This window comes from Schistocerca piceifrons, chromosome 1 (genome assembly GCF_021461385.2).
Source record: "Schistocerca piceifrons isolate TAMUIC-IGC-003096 chromosome 1, iqSchPice1.1, whole genome shotgun sequence".
NCBI lineage: Eukaryota > Metazoa > Arthropoda > Insecta > Orthoptera > Acrididae > Schistocerca > Schistocerca piceifrons.
Window position 1 is genome coordinate 16,802,425 of NC_060138.1, and position 24,523 is coordinate 16,826,947.

Consider the following 24,523-nt stretch of genomic DNA (forward strand, 5'->3'; position numbering starts at 1 on the left):
TGGGGTCAACATGTACAATATATTAGTGGTAAATTGTCTAGAGTTATTTACCTGTTAAGGCGACTTATGGATTGTGTTCCTGAAAAATATGTTAGAACATCCTATTTTTCATTCTTTCAGAGTATAATAACATATGGAATTATTTTGTGGGGGAACTCTAGCTGTGTACATGACATATTAATACTGCAAAAAAAAGCTATTAGGATAATAACTGGTTCTGCATATAAGGCACACTGTAAACCATTGTTCTGTGAACAGAAAATCATGACTGTTATAAACTTGTACATATACTATGTTCTAATTTATACGAAGAAGAAATTACCAGAAACAAAAACCAGAGAAAATGTACACAGCCACAATACAAGAAGGAATAGGTGCCTCTATATTCCTTACCACAGGTTGTCAAAGTCACTCAACAGCTACGAAATCATGGGGTACAAATTATTTAATAAACTTCCTCAATCTGTTCAAGAATTACCTGAACAATTATTCAAACAAACAATTCATGACTGGCTAGTCCTCCACCCATTCTATGACATAAGAGAATTTATCAACTGTAATATAATACTATAATGTTAACAAGAAACCTGTTGTTTCTTTCAAACTATTAATTGTATTTTAGTATGTATATGACGTTGTCTATTGCTGTAATGGCCGAATGACAATAAAATTATTATTATTATTATTATTATTATTATTACATTCAGTCATTAACTCATTCAGTTTTGACAGGGATTACTGGAAATAATTTAAAATCTTTGACCATGCACTTTCTTTGTGACCGAACAGTTTTGGATTATTTGTTTGCGATAGTAAATTGTTTGGATATGACAATTAAGGTGCTCAGTGCTGGTGGATTGTGTAGATGTTATTGTTTGTTTCTGGTGACAGTGAAAAAAAATAGATTTTTTATGATGAATCCCTGAATTAAGGTGGCTCTGAGTGTTGTTCAGCTTTTTCTTTTACTGCGCGCAAGTGGACAGCTATGGATGAGTTTTTGAAAGAAGAATCCAAAAACATATCGCTCTCGGAGCATGGAAATTACGATATTTGCCAAGAAATTAGGGCTGGAAGAAAAGAAGGAGAAGACGGGAAAGAAGATGAAAGCAATACAAGTCTAGCAAAGGACTGTACATCATTAGGAAATAAGAAAGACATAAATGGAACTGAAGAGAATAGGTCAGTATTAAGGGTAAACTCTGCTTCTGAAGCAAATCCAAGTGATATGGAAGGGTGTAATGAGATGAAATTTGTCGGGCAAGAAAACAAATCTGACTGCTTTAAAAAACCAGTTCTGGTAGTAGGTCCACGAAGGGGTAGAACTGTGGGGAAAGTGAAGAACTTTCATCCAAATGAATCTACAAAAGGCGCAAGTGCTTCTCCTGATGAGAATGAAGAGCAGCTCGATTGTGCACCAGACTTGAATGTTTCAGTCAAAGGGACGGCAGATTCCGAGAGCACGAAACTTCTATCATTAGCACCAGCCCAGAAGTTGAAAGAGAAGTCTGTACCACTCCCCTACAAAGAACCAACCTGGAGTGGTATACCGGAAGCAGATTATGGCTTTGAAGTTCTAAAAGATGGAAGGATTATAGAAAGAATTGAACTATCTTGCAAGCCATTCTATGTTATTGGCCGCTTGTCGACATGTGACATACAAATGGCTCACCCAACAATATCGCGATATCATGCGATTGTACAGTATCGTAAGGATGGAGATGATCAGAACTCAGCCGGATTTTACGTGTATGATTTGGGTAGCACACACGGCACTTTTCTAAACAAGTACAAAATTAAACCAAATATTCACGTGAGGATTCAGGTAAGCCGAATGAACTGATTTTGTCTTATTTCACTATCAAAAGTTCTCCTACCTGTTATTGTGCTAAATTGTGTATATGAGTCTAACGAGCAGGCCACTAACAGCAATTTCTTATATGTAAAAATGTAGTGCTGAAAGTATGATTTCGCAACAGACTCAGGATATCAGAGTGATGCAGTTTTTTCCCCTCCTCCTGCCACTTGTTGTTTTATGGATTTTTTTTCAATTTTTGAAAAATTCATTTCTTCACTGTAGTTTAAATTATTTCAGACAAAATATCTGGAGCTGTTTTCAGTGATTGAAATTTCATAAAGCATTTAATTAAAGTATGCTCCAATCAAAGTTTATTTTTTCTTGCAGCTATTCAACTGCTTTGAGAACAAATATTTCAGTCTAGTAATAAGAACTCAATGCATGATATTGTCAGAACGATAAGTTTATTGCTTAATGCATTAGTTCAATAGCAAGTGTGTGAAATATAGAACAATGACTTACATCTACATCTATATTCTGCAAATCACTATGAGGTGCATGGCAGAGGGTATGTCCCACTGTACCATTTATTAGGATTTCTTCCTTTCCATTCACATACGTAGCACAGAAATAATGTTTGTTAGAATGCCTCTGTGAGTGCACTAATTATTATAATCTTATCCTCATGGTCCCTGTGTGAGCAATACATAAGGGGTTGTATATCCCTAGAGCAATCATTTAAAGCCAGTTCTTGAAAATTGGTTAATAGACTTTCTCGGGATAGTTTACATCTCTCTTCAAGAGTCTGCTATTTCAGTTCTTTCATTATCTGTGTGACACTCTTCCATGGGTTAAACAAACTGTGAACATTTGTGCTGCCCTTCTCTCTGTATACATTCAATATCCCCTGTTACTCCTATCTGGTACAGGTCCCATACACATGAGCAGTATCCTAGGAAGGGTCGCACGAGAGATTTGTAAGCAATGTCTTTTGTAGACTGATTGTGCTTCCTCAGTATTCTACCAATAACCCAAATCTACCACCTGCTATACCAATGACTGAACTTATGTAATCATTTCATTTCATATACCTGCATTTCATTTCCCTATGTATGAGTTGGCCGATTCCAGCAGTACCTCATTGACATTGTAGTCATAGGGTACTACGTATTTTTGTTTTGTGAAATGCAAAATTTTAAATTTCTGAACATTTAGAGTAAGTTGCCAATCTCTGCACCTTGTTGAAATCTTATCTGACTGAATAGTTGCACAGCTTCTCTCAGATAGCACTTTGTTATAAATAACTGCATCATCTGCAAAAATCCTGATTTTATTATTAATATTGTCTCCAAGGTCATTAATATACAATATGAACAACAAGAGTCCCAACACACTTCCCTGGGGCACACTCCAACCTACTTCTACATGTGATGATGACTCTCCATCCAAGATAACATGCTACATCATCTTTACCAAAAAGTCCTCAATCCAGTCACAAATTTCACTTAATACCCCATATGTTCGTACTTTTGAGAATAAGTGAATTGTGGTGCTGAGCCAAATGCTTTTCTGAAATCAAGAAACACTGCATTTGGGTCATTCCATGTCTATTCAACCAAATTGAGAAAATATTCTTAAGTTCAATCTATCTTCAGACCCAACTTCAGGTATTAATAATTTTGGAACTATTCTGCACAGTCCAGTGAAATTTTTGGAACCCAAACATCCACTAATAGAACACACTCTATGAATCAAAACACCAACAACATATTTCTGAGGGAAAATAAAAAATTCCAAAATGTGATTAAAAAAATGTAATTCGTTAAAAGGTACATATTGTAGGTGCCCTCTATACCAAATATAATTCACTCAAAAAGGATTTTTTTTTCCTTTTAAGCCTAATGTGGTTAAACACACACAGAACTCATCTTGCCCACATCAGTCACACAAACAGAGTTACATCCACACGGAAATACAAACATTTGAAAAATTACCTGAAAAACATGGATTTTCTAAGTGTGGTAGCACAAAAGGGACAAGTGATATCCAAGCCAAATTTCAAACACTGCTGCATAAGTAGACCATAATATAATATGTGGCAAAATTTCAGCTTGTTATTGCAAGGCATTTGTGTACAATAAAAGTTGACAGAGATGTATTTGGCTACGTTTCTTTTAACACGATTTAGCAAGTAATAGTGATGATGCAGACAGCTTGTTTCTGATAAAGCTGCAGCAATTGTTGGGAACCATTAGGCAACAGAAAGTTAAACAATGGTAGTTTTCAGGGACAGAATGAATCATTGTTAGGCAGGAACAACAAAGGAAACAAGCAACAATTACAGGTTACTCATGTGATTACTAGATGATCCTGTAATGAAGCGCGCTGCTCTCCGTTGGATCTTCTCTATCTCTTCCATCAACCCCATCTAGCACGGATCCCACACCGCTGAGCAGCATTCAAGCAGTGGGCGAACAAGCGTACTGTAACTTACTTCCTTTGTTTTCAGATTGCATTTCCTTAGGATTCTTCCAATGAATCTCAGTCTGGCATCTGCTTTACCGACGGTCAACTTTATATGATCATTCCATTTTCTCTCTCTCTATTCGTTTAGTCGGTTCTGACTCTTCGTGACCCCATGAATCAAATCACGCCACTTGCTCTTACTTTTTCATTAAACGACTGTGGGGAACTGTATCGAACGCCTTGCAGAAGTCAAGAAACACGGCTAGAATGCTGCTCAGCGGTGTGGGATCCGTGCTAGATGGGGTTGATGGAAGAGATAGAGAAGATCCAACGGAGAGCAGCGCGCTTCGTTACAGGATCATTTAGTAATTGCGAAAGCGTTATGGAGATGATAGATAAACTCCAGTGGAAGACTCTGCAGGAGAGATGCTCAGTAGCTCGGTACGGGCTTTTGTTGAAGTTTCGAGAACATACCGCCACCGAGGAGTCAAGCAGTATATTGCTCCCTCCTACGTATATCTCACAAAGAGACCATTTTAAATCACTCCTAATGCGTACTCTCAGATAATTTATGGAATTAACTGCTTCCAGTTGCTGACCTGCTATATTGTAGCTAAACGATATGGGATCTTTCTTTCTATGTATTCGCAGCACGTTACACTTGTCTACATTGAGATTCAATTGCCATTCCCTGCACCATGTGTCAATTTGCTGCAGATCCTCCTGCATTTCAGTACAATTTTCCATTGTTACAACCTCTCGATATACCACAGCATCATCCGCAAAAAGCCTCAGTGAACTTCCGATGTCATCCACAAGGTCATTTATGTGTATTGTGAATAGCAATGGTCCTAAGGCACTCCCCTGCGGCACACCTGAAATCACTCTTACGTCGGAAGACTTCTCTCCATTGAGAATGACATGCTGCGTTCTGTTATCTAGGAACTCTTCAATCCAATCACACAATTGGTCTGATAGTCTATATGCTCTTACTTTGTTCATTAAACGACTGTGGGGAATGTATCGAACGCCTTGCGGAAGCCAAGAAACACGTCATCTACCTGGGAACCCGTGTCTATGGCCCTCTGAGTCTTGTGGACGAATAGCGCGAGCTGGGTTTCACACAATCGTCTTTTTCAAGACCCATGCTGATTCCTACAGAGTAGATTTCTAGTTTCCAGAAAAGTCATTATACTCAAACATAATACGTGTTCCAAAATTCTACAACTGATCGACGTTAGAGATATAGGTGTATAGTTCTGCACATCTGTTCGACGTCCCTTCTTGAAAACAGGGATGACCTGTGCCCTTTTCCAATCTTTTGGAACGCTACGCTCTTCTAGAGACCTACGGTACACCGCTGCAAGAAGGGGGGCAAGTTCCCTCGCGTACTCTGTGTAAAATCGAACTGGTATCCCATCAGGTCCAGCAGCCTTTCTTCTTTCGAGAGATTTTAATTGTTTCTCTAGCCCTCTGTCGTCTATTTCGATATCTACCATTTTGCCATCTGTGTGACAATCTAGAGAAGGAACTACAGTGCAGTCTTCCTGTGTGAAACACATTTGGAAAAAGACATTTAGTATTTCGGCCTTTAGTCTGTCACCCTCTGTTTCAGTACCATTTTGGTCACAGAGTGTCTGGACATTTTGTTTTGATCCACCTACCGCTTTGACATAAGACCAAAATTTCTTAGGATTTTCTGCCAAGTCAGTACATAGAACTTTACTTTCGAACTCATTGAACGCCTCTTGCATGGCCCTCCTCACATTACATTTCGCTTCGCATAATTTTTGTCTGTCTGCAAGGCATTGGCTATGTTTATGTTTGCTGTGAAGTTCCCTTTGCTTCTGCAGCAGTTTTCTAACTCGTTGTTGTACCACGGTGGCTCTTTTCCATCTCTTACGATCTTGCTTGGAACATACTCATCTAACACATATTGTACGATGGTTTGTCCACTGATCCTCAACACTATCTGTACTTAAAACAAAACTTTTGTGTTGAGCCATATGGTGAACTCCTTATGGATGATGATGAACTTGTTTCTTATAAATAATGGACACACATGGATCGCACAAGTCTTGAAACAAAGCAAAGTACATTGTTGAAATGTGTTGTCAAAAAATGGACAAACGGACCTTACACAGCTTCACAGCAACAGCACAATCGGCTTATCTCCAGTTTTGTAAGGATAATTTGAAACGAGATGAAATTATAGTAATACTAGACTTTTCTGAAAATTATGCATTTATAGTTCAAGGTGCCATCCAAGGATATCATTGAGACAGCAGTCAAGCAATTCCCCAGCCATTTGCGATTTACTATAGAGGTGAATCAGGTGATGTGTCTATCATGAACCTGTGCGGTTTTAGTGATTGTTTAATTCATGATGCCATTGCAGTTCATGCCCACATTCGCACTGTCACGGCATATGTGAAAAACAAGCTGCCTCACGTACATTTTGCGAAATGCTTCAGTGATGTAGCAGCTAGTCAGTACAAAAGCTGTAAAAATCTCAAAAATTTATGCACACATTACCACTATTTTCAGATTCATGCAGAATGGAATTTTTTCACAAGAAGTCATGGTAAAAATGTATGTGATGGTATCTGTGCTACCATTAAGCACATGGCATCACGAGCTAGTCTGCAGCACACTACAGAAGGTCACATTCTAACACCTCTTCAATTATTTACCTGATACAGAAAAATATCTCTGGCATACGATCATTCTACGTTTCGAAAGAGGAGGTGAAATCTGTCGAAGAGTTGCTAAAAAGCAGACTAGAACACGTTAAAACTGTTGCAGGCATGAGGAGCCATCATCACTTCTCTCCAGCAGACTCTGACAATGTGCAGATGAGCAGACTGTCCGGTTACAACTAAAGGTTCGTGCACAACATGTGTAATCACAGTGTGTCTGACTCAGGATTCAGAAGCAAAAGCAGCAACATACAGCCAGGTTGCTATGTTATTGCTGTTTATGATGACAAATGGTACTTAGGATGTGTTGCAGAGTGCTGTGAAGCAGAAGGAGATGCATTTGCGAACTTCATGGCACCAGCAGGACCAGCAAGATCATTTCATTGGCCACATTTGGCAGACAGGTGTTGGATTCCTTTTGAACACATTCTTATGACAGTTCCAGTTCCTACCACAGTGTCAGGAAGACAGTACAATTTGCCACTCAATGTACAGAGTACAGTAGCTAAAGTGTGGGAGAACTTCTGTTCGAAGCACGATCGACTGGTTTTTAGCAGTTAAGGTGCAGTAAACATTAATGATAGGTTGTGTTAATTTGTCTATATGTTGTTGCTTAGTGGTTAAACAGTTGTGGGAGAGGAGACGAAGAGGCAGAACAGTTTACGATATGTTTTTACAAAATTATGTTGTGGAACAATGGCCACATCACCAAATACATCTGTCAACTTGCATTGTACACAAATGTCTTGCAATAACATTCTGAAATTTTGAGATTGGCCTATATAGCATTATGGTCTACTTATGCAGTGTGTGAAATTTGGCTTGGATACCACTTGTCCCTTTTGTGCTACCACACTTCGAAAATCCATGTTTTTCAGGTAATTTTTCAAATTTTTGTATTTTTGTGTGCATGTAACTCAGTTTTTGTGAATGATATGGACATGATGAGTTCTGTGTGTGTTTAGGCCACATTAAGCTTACCACAAAAAAAATTATACCCTTTTTGAGTGAAATATATTTGGCATAGAGGGCACGTACAATATGTACCTTTTAACGTATTACATTTTTTTAATCACAGTTTGGAATTTTTTATTTTCCCTCAGAAATATGTTGTTCGTGTTTTGATTCATGGAGTGTGTTCTCTAAATGGATGTTACTGGCTTGTAAAAATGTCACTGGACTGTGCGGAATAGTTCCAAAGTTATTAAGACCTGAAGTTAGATTGCCAGATGCGGGTTGAAATTTCCGGGTCATGCCACCTTCTTTCACAAGTCATGATTCTGGAAGTAATTGGCAGGGGAAACTAATACTTTGTACACGAGTGTTCCAACATGGTAGAATTAGTGTACTGACTTTCAGTCAAATCTGAGACTATGAGCTGGAGCCCGTGGTTGAACTGACATGGAATGGCCCATTTATGTAGTTGCCTTGATCCAAAGCTTTCAGTATGTCATGTGAGAAAAGTGAGAGTTGGGTAGCACTTGATTGATGTTCTTGAAAATGATGCTTGTTGGCATTGAGGAGGTCACTCTGCTCAAGATGCCTCTTTATGTTTGAGGTCAGAATATGTTCTAAGATTCTACAACAAATCAATGGCAAGGATATGAAATAATAGTTTTGTGGATCAATTATACTACCCTTTTTGTAGATTAGTGTGACCTTTGCTTTTCTCCAAGAACTGGCACAATTTTTTGTTTGAGGGACCTGTGATAATTATAGTTAGAAGAGGGGCTAACTCAGCCACAAATTCATTCCATCAGGCCCTGGAGCTTTGTTCAGTATTAACAATTTCAGCTGTTTCTCGACACCACTGACACTAATACTTATATTATATTCGTCTTTTCAATGGTACGAGTATTAAATTGGAGCAGTTCTCCTGGATTTTCCTTTGTAAAGGAACATTTGAAAACGGAATTAAGCATTTCAGCTTTTACTTTGCTATCCTCAGTTTCAGTTCCTCTCTCATTCGCTAGGGACTGGACAAAAGCTTTTGTTCCATTAACAGCCTTTACATATAACCAGAATTTCTTTCTATTTTGTGAAATGTCATTTCATTATATTCTCCTACGATAGTCATTGAAAGTTTCGTGCGTTGCTCTCTTGACAGCCAAATGTGTTCCATTCAGTATCTCTGTATCTATACCTCTGTGCTTTGTTTTACACCTGTTTTGTAGTGGACTGTTTCCTTGGAAGTTTCTTTATAATGACTGTATACCATGGAAGTTCCCTCCCATTATGAACTGTTCTACTGGGTACATACCTGTCCAGTGCATGGTCAACTACTCTTTTAAACTTGAGCTAGAATTCTTCTACATGCTTCTAACCTGTGCTGAAAGTTTCAAGTTCCTCATTGAGATATGACATTACTGATTTTTTGTCTAGTTTACTGAATGTATATATCTTTCTGCTTGTCTTAGTTGTCCTTTGTACTGTGGTAATCATTGTTGCCACAACCACATCGATCCTCAAGAGGTCAGGCCTATTTGTTGCCATTAGATCAAATATATCTCCATCATGAGTAGCGTTCCTGGTAATTTTCAGAGAAGAGGTTTAGTAAAGTTTCTTAGGATGTCTTATCACGTCTGCCACTGACAAAAATGTAATTTTCCCAGTTAATTGTTGGATGGTTAAAGTTTCCACCGATGCTTACAATATGATTGGGGAACTTAGATACAAGTGAACTGAGGTTTTCTCTGAAGTTTTCAGTTACATCAGGAGATGAGTCTAGTGGGCGATAGAAGGATTCAGTTATCATTTTATATCCACCCCTGATACTGAGTCTTGCCCAAGCTATCTCGCATGCAGCTTCAATTTCTGTCTCGATGAGTATGAGGTTTTTGTTTACTATGAAAATACAACACTCCTATTTTTCATTTACCTATCGTTGCGATATACACACAAATTTTCCCCAAAAATCCCACTGATATGGATTTCACATTTCAATCACCTTTTCTGTACCAAGTATTATTTGAGCTTCACTGGTTTCCACGAACAGTACAAACTCTGGCACTTTGTTGCGAATGCTTCAGTAGTTTACCATTAGGATTTTAATACTCTTGCCTGTGGAAGGAATTTCTTTCGATCTCTCACTAATACTTGGGGGTTTCCTGCAGCTATCATTACCTGGATCGGATAGAGTGTTACCTAACATAAAAGACCCTTGTGTGTGCCCCACACACAGCCAGCTATGATGTTTAGTGCACACCTGACCTATTTAGGGGGCCCTACAGTTCTCAATCCTGTGGCACAAGTCCAGGAAGTCACAGCCTAGCTTGTCGAATTTTCGAAATCTCTGGTTCAGTCTTTCCACTCGACTCAGAACCGAAGGGTCACGATCAGTTGGGGGGACAATGCTGCAAATTGTGAACTTCATTGAAACCCCACGTACAAGGCTGGTCTTCTCAACCTTCTCTGCGAGTTGCTGGAATGGCCCGAGAATCCTTTCAGAGCCCGGATGACAGGCATAATTTTTTTCCTAACATGTGCCACAATCTGCAGTTGGTTGCACCCTGCTCCCTCAATGGCTGTTGGAATAGCCTCTTCAACATGTTGAATTAGACCCCCAGGCCTATATACACTAAGTACACCCTCCTTTCCTGTCCATTGCTGTCATTTACCTAAGGGGTTCCATCATTCACCGTGCATTTGGACTGCTGACGGTTAATAGACTCCTACTCTTTTGTGTTTGCCACCTCCTGACACTGGACAAAACAGGTTTCCCCACAACATGTGAAGCGAGTCCCAGTGAGTGCCACCAGGTCACTTTCAGTTTTAGTTCCAGTCAAAAACAGTACTTCAAACTCGTTGGTTACAGGGATCAGTACAACACCCTGAGTCCTCCCCAGTCCCCATCCTTCCTTTACAGAACACCGAGATCTACCATTGACATGCCACTCACAGTCAAGTGGATGGGTAATACCAGATCCTGTACTTTCTGCTGAGGAGACAGGATCCAAAGGAGAGGATAGTACTTGAGTTATCTGTGGTACAGGTATCACAAATACATGATGCCCCAGGGGGCTTGCCAGTCTTTGGTGGGTTCGTGCTTGGCTACCACAGGGCCCCAGCCTTCACATCAGTTTTTCCCTTCCGTGCTGCATGTCTATCCTCTTGCTATTCTTTTTCCCCTCCCTTGGGGAACATGTCTGCGGTATGCTTGGGAATCTTCTGCCTTCTGTCGCTGACGTGCGAACAGTCTCACCTTTGTTTTTTGCTCCCTCTTCCTTTCTTTGTTTCCATTCTCCTCTTGTTCCTCCACTTCAGTGTTTCAGGATCGTCTTTTTTCTTCCTACTCCCTGTGCGCTCCTGAAGGCCGGACCACCCGTCTGACGCATAACAGGTGACTGGGTAACACGTAATTCCCAGCCCTGGGTCAACAGGTAAGGTTCGCGTGTACCCCCCTGTTACAGGCCAGGCCCGGGGAGGGGTGATTGCCTGTGCTGTAATCTTCCCAAATTGCCGATTGGTCCCTCCATCAGGTGTTCGGGAGGTGTGACCTGGGGTGTGAGCAATTACCTAAGGCGGGGTGCGCCCCCATGTGAAGGTGGCCCCCAGTTGGAAGGGGCACACCATCAGAGATGCTAGCAATCGTGGGGGATTTCCTCGCGATGAGTCAATCATCTTCCCACGCAACTTCTACCAAACGTAAACACAACGAGGCTAATGATTCAAAGACCCTTCCCACTGCACACGGTTCCTCGTAGTTTCATGTACTGAAGACGGTTAGTCCTTCTCCACGGTAAATCCGTTTGTTATCCAGAAAGGCTAGATGTAATCGTTGGCTCTGTGAAATTCTGCTCTTGTTTACGGAATGGCGCTTTGCTTTTGGAGACCACTTCTGATTCTCAAGTGCATCAACTGCTCGCTTCCTCGCTTCTCCACGGTTAACCTGATCGTATCGAGGCCCACAGAACTTTGAATTCTTCCTGCGGTGTCATTTACACCAGGCTGCTCGACGGTCTAACCGAGGCCGAAATACAGTCTTACCTCTCTGATCAGGGTGTCATTTCCGTTCATCGTATAATGAAAAAGGTAGATTCCTCCTTAGTGCCCACCCGCACTCTCTTTCTCACCTTTGTTAGGGTGGCGCTTCCATCCAAGCTCAAAGCAGGCTATGAAATTATCACTGTGTGGCCATACATTCTAAACCCGATGCACTGCTACCAGTGTCATCATTTCAACCACACGAGCATGCCTTGTCGACACCCAGCCAAATGTGTCGCCTGTAGTAGGGATATGTATGAGGGTGATTGTCCACCTCCTTCTCCCCACTGTATCAACTGCAATGGTGGCCATGCTGCCTCCTCTCGGGAGTGTCTTGTGTATCTTGATGAGCGGGCTGTTTCAAGAGATCCGTATAAAGGAGAAGGTGCCTTATCCAGTTACTCACAAGTGTTCTCCCGTATGGTACCTATAGTTCTGTTCTTGTTACCCCTCGCTCCATGAAGGACATGGCTTCGTAGACATGCGGCCTCCAATTCAGCTCTGAGGTCGTGAAATCGCCCAGTGTCAACATCACATCAACATCCCCCTGTCTGACAGTGCAACAAGCCTCGAGGGGTGAAACCACAAGCTACACAACCGGTAGAACAGAAAGGACAGGAGGAGTACTCCCGTGAAGACCACCTCCATCCCTGCAGCCAAACAACACCCGAGTCTTCATCTACCCGAAAAGACTCAAAGAAGTCCTCCAAAGGCAAACGTTCTTCTCCTTTATCACATTGAAGATCCTCTTCTATGGTGTCGGCTCGTGATACCTTAGTCTGGCCTGCCTCCGTGTCGCCGGTGCACACTAGCAACCATTTTTCGGCATTGGACTGCACAGACCAAACGTACGAGCAAGCTGATGCTTCTGTGGACCCCGTGGAGCAGGATCCTCCTGCTTCTGTGCCCTGTAGTAACGCCTCTTCCCCAGCTGTCACTCGGCAGCCGCCGAAGTGACACCCCCACGTCTCTTCGTCATGACTCCTCCAATGGAACATTCGCGGCCTTCGGTCCCACAGAGAGGATTTATGGCTGCTTTTAGCATCACAGCATCCCCTGGTACTCTGCCTTCAGCAAACGAAATTGCGCCGTCACGACCGGTTGACCTTTCACATTTCTTACTGATTCGTTTTGACCCTCCCCCTGAGGTCGGCACTCCCTCTCATGGGGTCGTCATGCTGCTATATACAGGATGACATTCGTAGTCAACTCATCTCGCTGACTACCAATCTTCAAGCTGTGGCAGTTCGCCTTTTCCTTCCCCACCTGACTTTTCTCTCTGTACTATATATGTCCCAACATCATTTGCTGTCACCAGGGCAGACTTACTTCATCTTATTGGGCAGCTACCTTCCCCATTTTTGCTACTCGGTGACTTTAATGCACATCATGCACTTTGGGGTTCTCCCAGGATCTATCAGAAAGGTGCCCTCTTGGCTGACCTTCTTAACCAATTTAACCTCTTCTGCCTTAACACTGGAGCACCCTCTTTCCTATCCTACTCCTCGCACACCTATTCCCATTTGGACCTATCCTTCTGCACTGCCCAGCTTGCCCATCGTATTGCGTGGTGCGTTTTTTCTGACACCTACTCGAGCGACCATTTCCCATGTGCTCTCCATTTGCTGACCCCTACTCCATCTGCGTACACGCGTAAATGGCAGCTTCCTAGGGCTGACTGGCAGCTTTGCTCCTCCCTAGTGTCCTTCGAAGAACGAGATTTCCCCAGTTGTGATGACCAGGCCGAATATATCACAAACGTTATCCTTACTGCTGCAGAACGTTCCATCCCCCGCACTTCCTCTTTACCACATTGTATCCCAGTCCCTTGGTGGACTGAGGCATCACGATGCAATTCGCGCACGTAGACATGCTCTCCACATTTTTAACCGCCACCCTACTCTGGCAAACTGCATTCATTATAAACAGATCCGTGCAAAGTGTCATCGCGTTCTTCGAGATAGCGAAAGAGCTAGCTGGATTTCATTCACTGTTTCTTTTAACAGTTCCACACCTACCTCTGTCATGTGGGCCAACCTCCGACAGCTCTCTGGAACCAAAATCCATTCCCCAATTTCTTGCCTGACAGTCGCTGATGATGTCATCATGGACCCTATTGCTGTCTCCAACATCTGGGGCTGCCATTTTGCTGACATTTCGAGCTCTTCCCACTATCACCCTGCGTTCCTCCATCGGAAATGAGTGGAGGAGGCTTGGGCGATACTCTTCTCTTCTCCGAATCGTGAGTGCTACAATGCCGCCTTTAGTATTAGGGAGCTAGATCATGCCCTCAGTTCATCCCGATCCTCCACCCCAGGGCCAGAAGCCATCCACATTCAGATGTTGCAGTACCTTTCTCTTGCGGGCGAGCAGTTTCTGCTTAACACGTACAACTGCATCTGGGCAGAGGGCGCATTTCCTGGATGCTGGCGTGAAGCCACCATCGTACCCATACCTAAGCCCGGTAAGGCCAAAAACCTTCCTTTTAGCTACCGCTCGAGCTCTCTTACCAGCTGCGTTTGCAAGGTGAAGGAATGTATGATTTTTGCCCAGCTGGTATGGTGGCTCGAGTCTCGACATTTACTAATGAATGCACAGTGTGGATTTAGAGCACGATGTTCTGCAGTTGACCATCTCGTTACTCTTTCCACCCCTGTCATAATGGTTTTCTGTGGAAATCCCAGACTGTGGCCATATTTTTTGTTTTGGAGAAGGCCTACGACCATAAACGTCGTCCTCTTTGCTTTCGCCGTTAACCCTATAATGGCCTGTCTCCCGCCGGGCATCTCCGTCTCTCTTTTTGTAGACAATTTTGCCATCTATTGCAATTATCCACGCACCTGTCTCACTGAGCGGTGTCTTCAGCGCTGCCTCGATCGTCTGTGTCTTCAGTGCTGTCTCGATCGTCTTTACTCGTGGAGCATTGACAATTGCTTTCGCTTTTCTCCTGACGAAACCGTCTGTATGAATTTCTGCCAGCGCAAATGGTTTCTCCCACCATCTCTGCATCTAGGACCTGTTGCCCTTCTGTTCGTTGAAACTACAAAATTTCTGGGGCTTATGCTCGGTAGGAAACTCTCTTGGTCCTCCCGTGCATCTTACCTGGCAGCCCACTGTACGTGGTCCCTCACTCCCCTGCGTGTCCTCTGTGGTACTTTCTGGGGTGCCGATCGCACTACTCTCCTCCATCTGTACCGGTCCCTTGTCCGTTCGAAACTCGACTATGGGTGCTTTGCTTATGCATCTGCACACCCATTCCTCTTACGCCGTCTCAATACTCTCCGCCATCGTGGCATCCGTTTGGCGACGGGCGCCTTTTACACCGGTCCGATTGAGAGTCTTTATGCTGAAGTTGCTGAACTACCACTGTCCTACCACCGTGATTTTCTCCTCAGAAGGCATGCGTGACGTCTGGCTGCCATGCGTGGCCACCTGTCCTTTGGCTCCATCTTTAATGATTCCTTTGATCGTCAGTATGGGGCTCGTCCTCTTTTCTGTTACCTCCTGGAGTCCGCTCTCGCCACTTGCTACGGCGGCTTAACTTCACACTACCTGCAACTTTCCCAGTGGGTGTGAACCCTTCACCACCTTGGCTTCGTGAAATGACCCGTGTTAACCTTGGCCTTCATTCACTTCCTAAGGACACAACTCCAGCCTTGGTCTATCTCCTACACTTTCACGACCTTCGCATGGAACTTCGTGATACTGCCTTCGTATACACTGATGGCTCTCGGACTGAATGTGGGGTCGGGTGTGCCTTTATCATTGGCACCCGTGTCTTTCGATATCGGCTTCCGGCCCACTCCTCAGTATTTACAGCCGAGCTCTCACCTTGTATCAGGCCACAGAGTACATTCGGTGACACTGCCTTTCCAACTGTTTCCTCTGCGCAGACTCACTCGGTGCTTTCCAAAGTCTATGTGCGCTATACACTTCTCATCCAGGAAAACTGTCACTTGATCACTTTTCGTGAAGCCAGTGTCATGTTTCTGGGGGTCCCTGGTCATGTCGGTCTGCCAGGAAACGAGGCTGCTGACACTGCTGCCAAGGCTGCAGTTCTCGTACCTGCCACTGGGAGGAGATTATTTTAACTCGACTGCGTGTTGGGCTTTGCCTTTTTTAGCCATCGTCATTTGCTAAGTGGCACTACCTCACCACTTTGTACGCATTACACCCAAATTTTAACTGTCCGCCACTTCCTGCTAGAATGCTCTTTTTTTTTTTTTTAAACAATTTATGTTCCAGCTCAGGTTTGCCATCTCATTTTATCATCCGTTTTAGCGAATGATGTGCAGGCTGTCGACCGCATTTTACTTTTTATCCACCGAAGCAATATGATGAAGGCCATTTAAGTTTTAGTTTTGGATCTCCATTTCTGTATGGTGTTTTTTTAGCCCTTTTTCCACATGCCTGTTTTTAGCTGTCTCCTATTCTGTCCGTTGGGACTGACGTATAGTCGTTTAAGTCCTCTCTGTGTTTGTGTTCTTTAATTTTGACTTGGGTGCTTATGATCCCAGTTGTTTTTTGTGCCCTAAAGCCAAACAAAACAAAACAAAAACACGTACATGACTCTCAGGAGCTCTTCCAAACACCAATTCGCAGCATCTGTCGATCATTTGACAGCAGTCAGGGCGATTACCAGCTGCTTACGAACATCGACCAACTTGTCCCCTGTTTGAAAACAGTATTCACAGCGGGGCTGCATGTTGGCTGGAGCAATGTATTACAAGGCAGTGAATAAATTAAACGTTAAATTAAACTTAAGTAATCAAACTTCCTGGCAGATTAAAACTGTGTGCCCGACTGAGACTCGAACTCGGGACCTTTGCCTTTCACGGTAGAGCACTTGCCCGCGAAAGGCAATGGTCCCGAGTTCGAGTCTCGGTCGGGCACACAGTTTTAATCTGCCAGGAAGTTTCATATCAGCGCACACTCTGCTGCAGAGTGAAAATATCTCATTTAGTAATAAACTTTGTGATTTGTGTTGTAAATGAAATATATATATTGCTGTTATAAATTTTTTCATTTCCTCTGAACTATATGATCATGATTTTCTACAGTTGATAGTCATTTAAGACTTATTTCCTTTCCTTCCTGTGATTGCTGTAATTTTAAAATATGCAATTTACCTTAACCTGCATTTTTGTAATATATCTATGTTTACGTGATTACTCTACTATCCACAATTAAGTGCCTGGCAGAGGGTTCAATGAACCACCTTCAAGCTCTTTCTACTGTTCCACTCTCAAACGGCATGTGGGGAAAAACAAGCATTTAAATTTTTCTGTGCGAGCTCTGATTTCTCTTATTTTATTGTGGTGATCATTTCTCCCTATGTAGGTGGGTGCCAACAGAATGTTTTCGCAATCGGAGGAGAAAACTGGTGAACGCAAATTTCATGAGAAAATCCCATTGCAATGAGAAACACCTTTGTTTTAATGATTGTCACTCCAATTCATGTATCATGTCTGTGGCACTATCCCTTATTTCACAATAATACAAAACAAGCTGCCCTTGTACCGGTGCCCTGTGTACCATCTTTCAATTGCTCACACTGTTATTAATAATTTGCTGTCATTTCCTTTTGTGATGGTGTTATAGCATTCTGCAGGCAACATTCTAAGAGGAAATGCTTTTTTTACCTCTTATGTATTGGTAAAACATGACTCTAGTTGAGCTTGAGTGTTACATCCTTGACCATTACTTCCCTCTGTTGTCACTTTCACTAATTAAATGAATGTTGTAAGACTTAATTTTACATGAGCTGAGGTAAACAGTCTTTTTTATTTTCGTATTTTCAAGCTGATAGTTATACTGTCCAGCACAGTTCCATACATTTTACTATCTACACAAAGATTCCATGTTCTGTCCCTGGTTATCCCCAAGTTAATTAAACAATTAGCTGCCAAACTTGAACAAAAAAATAATAAAAAAATATGATATATGTGCGACACCAGATCATCGAACAACTTTAAAACATTACTGAAAAATGTTAGACCCAACAGCTACAAACGGTAGAAATAGTTTATTCAAAGTTGACATGTGTGCATACAACCTCAGAACACATACTGATGAAAGCAATATAGCTGAAATAAGCTTGTATAAAACAATAAGCAGCATGTTGCATAAAATTGTTAAGGAATTCTTTCTTAAAATATTTGTGGTGGTACATAAAAATGCTGAAAATTATGTGGATAGAAGACAGAATGAATCAAATTAAGGAGAAAAGAAATTTGTGGCTCAAAGTGAATAAAAGAAGGAATTGGTCAATTAAACACATTTTGAAGCATTAAAAAATCAAGTGTGTGGGTAGAGAGGATAAAAATGTTACAGGGAGATCAGGGTTTGTCTGTAGGTAGCACATTAATATGGATATAGACTACAGTAACTTTTCATATGGATATAGGCTACAGTAACTTTTCAGAGATGAAGCTTGCCGGAATAGACTAGGTGGATAGTTTTTGGACTGGTGACGACAACAGCAGTCAAGGCCTTTGACATTTTTGTCCATAAAATACTACTGAAAAAATTTGAACCTTTATCTGCGAGGGGAAGAATTACTGAGGTGAGCCAGATGCACTTGGAAAGTAGGGTATTAAAGATAGAAATAGCATACGCTCCAGATGACATTTTTTGTGGAACAATTATTAGACATAAAACGTATTAACACAGGAATTCCTCTTACTTAGGGTCAGTTATATTCATATTACATATAAATAAGTTTTCAGATATGGAGGAAGAATCTCTTTTTTTTATGTTACTAACATTACTAACTGATGAAAAGCCAGGATAGTTCAGTTGGCAATTGAAACTCTCACAGATGTATTCAACTGGGCCATACACAACAAATGAACAGTGAACGTTAAGAAAACCAAGTAGCATAAACTTCAGCTTAAAGAGGGGAACATATCTGTCATAGTAAACATAAATCACGATTCTGTAGACTGTGTAGCAAACACACAGTTTTCAGGGATAAATATTGTTTATCAATTGACACAGAAAATACTGCCAAAAGAAATGTCATCAGTAGTGCTCAGATTTATATGCACTGAAAAGTATGAATATATGTGTGCATCTATGCATTAACAATCTGATAAATATGCTCTAAAAATTTTAAAATATGCATGATAAATAAAATTCATTATTTCAACTTTCTCACATCTTTTAATCCTCCTAAAGTAATCTGATTATACAATTATTCTTAAAACATTAATTAACAAAGTTAATATTTATTGCTGCCTGTCTGTCTGTCTCTTTCTCTTAGTCTATTTTAGCATCAGTTGCTTTTATTGCAAGAAACAATTAAATATTTTCACAGTTTTCTGGAAGAAATGATTTCCTTCTGTCACTTAAAATGTTTTTGTACGAGGGGTAAGATCTCTCTACATCACACGAAGTCACAGGACAGTACCGAAAAGAGGCTATGTCACTTACAGAATAACCATTAAGCTGTTTTTCAGATTCTCTTTGTAACACCTTATTCATGTCCTGAAGAAACATGAAACCTGGATTCCTTGCTTCAGTTTTCTCAATTCTGTTGCGAAGACACTTTCCTATTTCTCCTGGTATGTCTCCGGTGACAGCTGTTTCGTAGACCTCAAGGGCAGAAAATAGAGGCATTGCTTTTTCTTCCAAACATGTGATTATGGCTGGGAGTTTACTGAAATAGGTCCTAATAAACACTAATTTACTCTGGAGACTCTCCTAATTGCAAGCACTAGTTGCAGCTGGGATACTTGCTGCTTCGTTTCTATCCATCACGTCCAGCACCCTTTTCATGTCTTCTAAATGCTGACTGTAATACAGAGCTGCTTCTATCCATGTTCCCCACCTCGTAAATAATTTTACCCTTGATGGCGCCTTCACAAACACCTTTTTCATGGAGGAAATTAAGGCATTTATGTCTGGAAAATATGCTCGAATTTCTTCAGCCAGTTGGTGAAGAGCACGTGCTAAACAAGTTATGTGAACTGCCTTGGGATAAAATGCCTGCAAAGCTTTAGCAGCCTTAATCATACATGCTGCTGCATCTGTAACTATCACCAGGAGTTTTTCCTTGTTTTCTTTAGCAGGCCACAAAACGCATAATGCATCACGAACAACCCTAGCAATAGTAGAATGGTTTGTTTTTTCCAGTACTCTGGAGACAATGAGATGAGGTGTTCCTGGTTCAGATTCCGCCACTTTTCCGACGACAATGTTGGCAATATATCTCCCACATGAGTCAGTCGTTTCTTCTACAGATAACCACACATTTAGATCCCCAATATCATTTCTGATCTCTTGTATTACCTGAAAAGAGTTATTTTATTGAAAATTTGTAAAGAACAGCTATGGTAATATGGGTCTCACTTTTTTTTGGAGGGGGGGGGGGGGGGGCACAAGTGTAAAATGGGGGGAAGGGGAGGATAAGTATAACAAAAAATATTAAAAATATATCTTGATCGTAAACTCGTTGACTACAGGCCATACGAAATTTTATGTTTCGATTTTAAAATATTTTTTTGTAATAGATTTAAAATTCTTAAAAAAATTGAAAAGTTTTAATGAAACTTTAATGGAGGGTGGGGGTAGCTGACATGCAAACTAATTTCATTAAATAAATGTTTAAACTTACCTCTTCGTAAACTTTGCCAAGATAGTTTTTCCTTATTGTTGATTCATCAGGAACTTTTCGTTTGGTATATTTTTCGAGGAACCTTTGAAATTCTACATTATTTAATTTATTGAAAGGGATGTTGGCTGAAACAAAAACTTTGCAGAGATCTTTCAAAAAATTATCATTGCCATCATTTCCACTTCTGATTGCAGAAAATGCTGCTGGTAAGGTTGTCTGGATGTTGGAGATATTTTTATTAGCAGCATTTTTATGAGCAGCTGTTTGTAAATGTTGTGTAATCTGGGATTTTTTATCACAGGGCACCTATAAAAATGGTATCAAAATAAAGTGAGTTTATTTTCACTAAGTAAAAAACTAACTCGAAAATCACATTGATTTTTAACTTTGAGAAAGCAAAAATAGAACTTAAATGCTTCTCACACACTTGGCGCAATACTACATTTCCATCTGTTGTTAGAGTAGAATTTCCATCAATCCACTGTCGTAAATAAGCTTTACTGTTCTTCTCCTTTGGCATTGTGGTAATATGATCTCCTCCTGCGCACACTTCAGAAATCACAAAGAAGAACACACTAGTTCCTGATTTATAGGTAGCTGACAATGGAATTTTTTCATGCTTGGAAATGTCATTGTTGCCACCGGCGGCTTCGTTCGTTACACAATACAAACCGTACTGACTTTTATGATGCGAAGGCCGACCGAACATTAAAGGTTTGCCGCATGATTACTGATCGCTATTTAGTTTTTCTTAAGCTGTTGAGAGACATATTTTTATAGTACAGTAACCGCTCATTGCTGATTGCTGTGTTCACCTCATTTTTAGGTGCCCTTTTATGGATTTGTAAATATGACAGAGAAGTAATTCTAGAGCAGTAAAAGAGAAATTTGCTCAGGTCTTACTCTTCTTCTTAAACTATTGTGGTGAAATACTTGTATTTCAAGAATCGTTGCTGCAAAAGTAAAATATATGCATAAATATGCAAAAGTTATTTATATATGCAATAACCCCTTAAATATGCGTTTATATTCACTATCATGCAAATGTGCAAAAATCCTAGCTCTAGTCATGAGCATGTATGCTCTTAGGGTCCTGTCATCTGTGTGATAGGCAGTGCACTTTAGTGGCATACTGTTCCTACACACACTCAATTTGTAGCTTTAGGATTCTGTTATAGGGGTCAAATGCACAAAATACAGACACAGTTTTCCAGTTGCGTATAACGGCCATAAGAAAAATAGCTAAATATAGTTTTCGGGCTCATTGTAAGAAAATGTATTTAAAACCTATGTGTTTCCTACTGTAACAGGTGAGTTTATCTACCAATCTGTGTACCATAGAAAAGAATTAAAATTCAAAGTAGTACAGGGTGTCCCAAAAAGAGTGACCTGATTTTAGCTTATACTAATATTGAGACAAATGTCACTAGGTAACTGAAACAGTGCTAGATGTAATCAGCATGGTCTAGAGTTTCAGGAAAAATCCGCTAGATGTCGTTACGAGCGCTGAGCTGGAGCGTGCAGCCAGTCTCACGCAACATGGCGTCCGCGCAGCAGGAGGCATATTGCGTTATTGAATTTAGTCGTACTCAATCAGTGATCGCAGTTTAGCGGGCGTTTCATATTCGCTTTTGTGCTAACCACCTTCGTCAAAGAACATTCGACGGTGGTATAAACAGTTTGAAGAAACAGGGTGCCTTTGTAAAGGCAAAAGTCCTGGCCAGCCATGCATTCCGTAACAAACAGTGGAACAAATCTGACGAGCATTTGAGGGGAGCCCCCGCAAGTCTGCGCATCGTGCTAGCCGAGAACTTGCGTTACCGTGCATGACAGTTTGGCATGTGTTACGGTGTCATTTAGCCCTCAAACCATACCGATTACAAATGGTACAAGCTCTTTGAGATACTGACAAAGTGAAGTGAGCAGACTTTAGCAATGCTATTCTAGAGGACATGGAAGATGAAACTTTTATGTCACGGTTGATATTCAGCAGTGAGGCAACTTTCCATATTAGCGGAAGGTTCACCGTCATAATGTGCGTGTATAGGGGTTCGAAAATCCTCGTGAAACGATTGAACATAAACGTGATTCATCAAAAGTGAATGTTTTTAGTGCTGTTTCACAGAGCAAGGTTTGTGGACCCTACTTTTTTGAGGAAAAAACCGTAACAGGATTTTCATATCCTGCAATGCTGCAGAACTGGTTATGCCCACAACTTGACTCTGACAATTTCATCTATCAGCAAGACCCCCTGCAGGTTCGGGGGTAAGAATAGGCCTACGGTATTCCTGCCTGTGGAAGGGCACCTTACATGGTGCATCATGTTCATAGTGCATTGAGATCTTTAGCCCTCTTTCTCATCGTCGATCTTTAGCCCTCTTTCTCGTCATCGCATTGCAGTCCTGCTCACTTTCCATCTCTTGGGTGAGGGTACATTCCTGGGTGTGGTTTCTGCCGTGCACTATGCAATGTCAATTTCTGCAGAGACAACGACCGTGGACTTCTTTGCTTCTGATATCCATCACGGTAGCCAGTCTGTTCTGGTGGGGCTGCCATGTACCCTGTCGGTTGTAGCCCCCTGACAACCAGGGATCGCTCTGCTGATGCCTGCGCCGTTAACTCCCCATGTATGCCGAGGAGTAGATGCCTATCTCCGTGGGGCATCGGGACTCCCGGCAACGGCCATCCTGCCAGGTGGCCCTTGCTGAGGCTGGGTGGCGCCTGTGGGGAGGCCCCTTGGTTGGAGTGGGTGGCATCAGTGTGGGTGACCCGCAATGAAGCATGATACATCATCTCTTGCTGGTGGCCAGCCGCCAGCAGTCTCCAAGCATTCGAGGGCTCATTTAAATGCGCTGAAGTATGACTCCAAATTGTTTCCCTCCCTGTCCGCACCATGGGGGGAACAAAAGACTAAGGATTGCAACGATACTTATTCGCCCCGGTACCTCGTCTGTTCACGAGTTGATGGGGGATCATTTATGTCGACGGAGCATCAGTGTTTTGTGGAACAGTTAGAGGACAAGTTTGGGGAGGTGGAGGGCTTGTCCAAAACGCCCCCTGGGTCAGTCTTCAAGACAGCATCCTCTGCCCAGTCACGTGCGCTCCTCACCTGTGACAAGCTGGTGGATGTTTCTGTTTCCATTACGCCCCATAAGAGCTTAAATATGGTTCAGGTTCTTATATTCCACAGGGATCAGTCTGATGATGGACTGCACACCAACTTAGAACGACAGGGTGTTCACTTCGTCTGGCGCGTCCATCGGGGTCGGGCCAGAACCACGGAAGGAACAGCGACAGAAACAAAAAAACCAGAAGGCACCCAAGAATCCAGACCTTGGTGGTGGCACCCATCCCACTGCTCCGTACAAGCTCTGCATCTACATCTACATCTACATTTATACTCCGCAAGCCACCCAACGGTGTGTGGCGGAGGGCACTTTACGTGCCACTGCCATTACCTCCATATCCTGTTCCAGTCGCGTATGGTTCGCGGGAAGAATGACTGTCTGAAAGCCTCCGTGCGCGCTCGAATCTCTCTAATTTTACATTCGTTATCTCCTCTGGAGGTGTAAGTAGGGGGAAGCAATATATTCGATACCTCATCCAGAAACGCACCCTCTCGAAACCTGGACAGCAAGCTACACCGCGATGCAGAGCGCCTCTCTTGCACAGTCTGCCACTCGAGTTTGCTAAACATCTACGTAACACTATCACGGTTACCAAATAACCCTGTGACGAAATGCGCCGCTCTTCTTTGGATCTTCTCTATCTCCTCCGTCAACCCGATCTGGTACGGATCCCAAACTAATGAGCAATACTCAAGTATAGGTCGAACGAGTGTTTTGTTGATGGACTACATTTTCTAAGGACTCTCCCAATGACTCTCAGCCTGGTACCCGCCTTACCAACAATTAATTTTATATGATCATTCCACTTCAAATCGTTCCGTATACTCCCAGATAT

The 24,523-nt window shown here is 42.0% G+C and overlaps 1 protein-coding gene across 2 annotated transcripts in view; it reads left to right on the forward strand.

The window, feature by feature from the left end:
• The first annotated feature begins 794 nt into the window (after positions 1 to 794).
• The window catches only part of LOC124800608 (kanadaptin), a 267,444-nt gene continuing 243,715 nt past the window's right edge, over positions 795 to 24,523 (forward strand). For both annotated transcript variants that reach the window (XM_047263008.1, XM_047263009.1), the window contains exon 1: positions 795 to 1,822. In XM_047263008.1, coding sequence (XP_047118964.1) covers positions 986 to 1,822 — 837 coding nt within the window. In that variant the 5' untranslated portion in view covers positions 795 to 985. The remainder of the gene's footprint in view (positions 1,823 to 24,523) is intronic.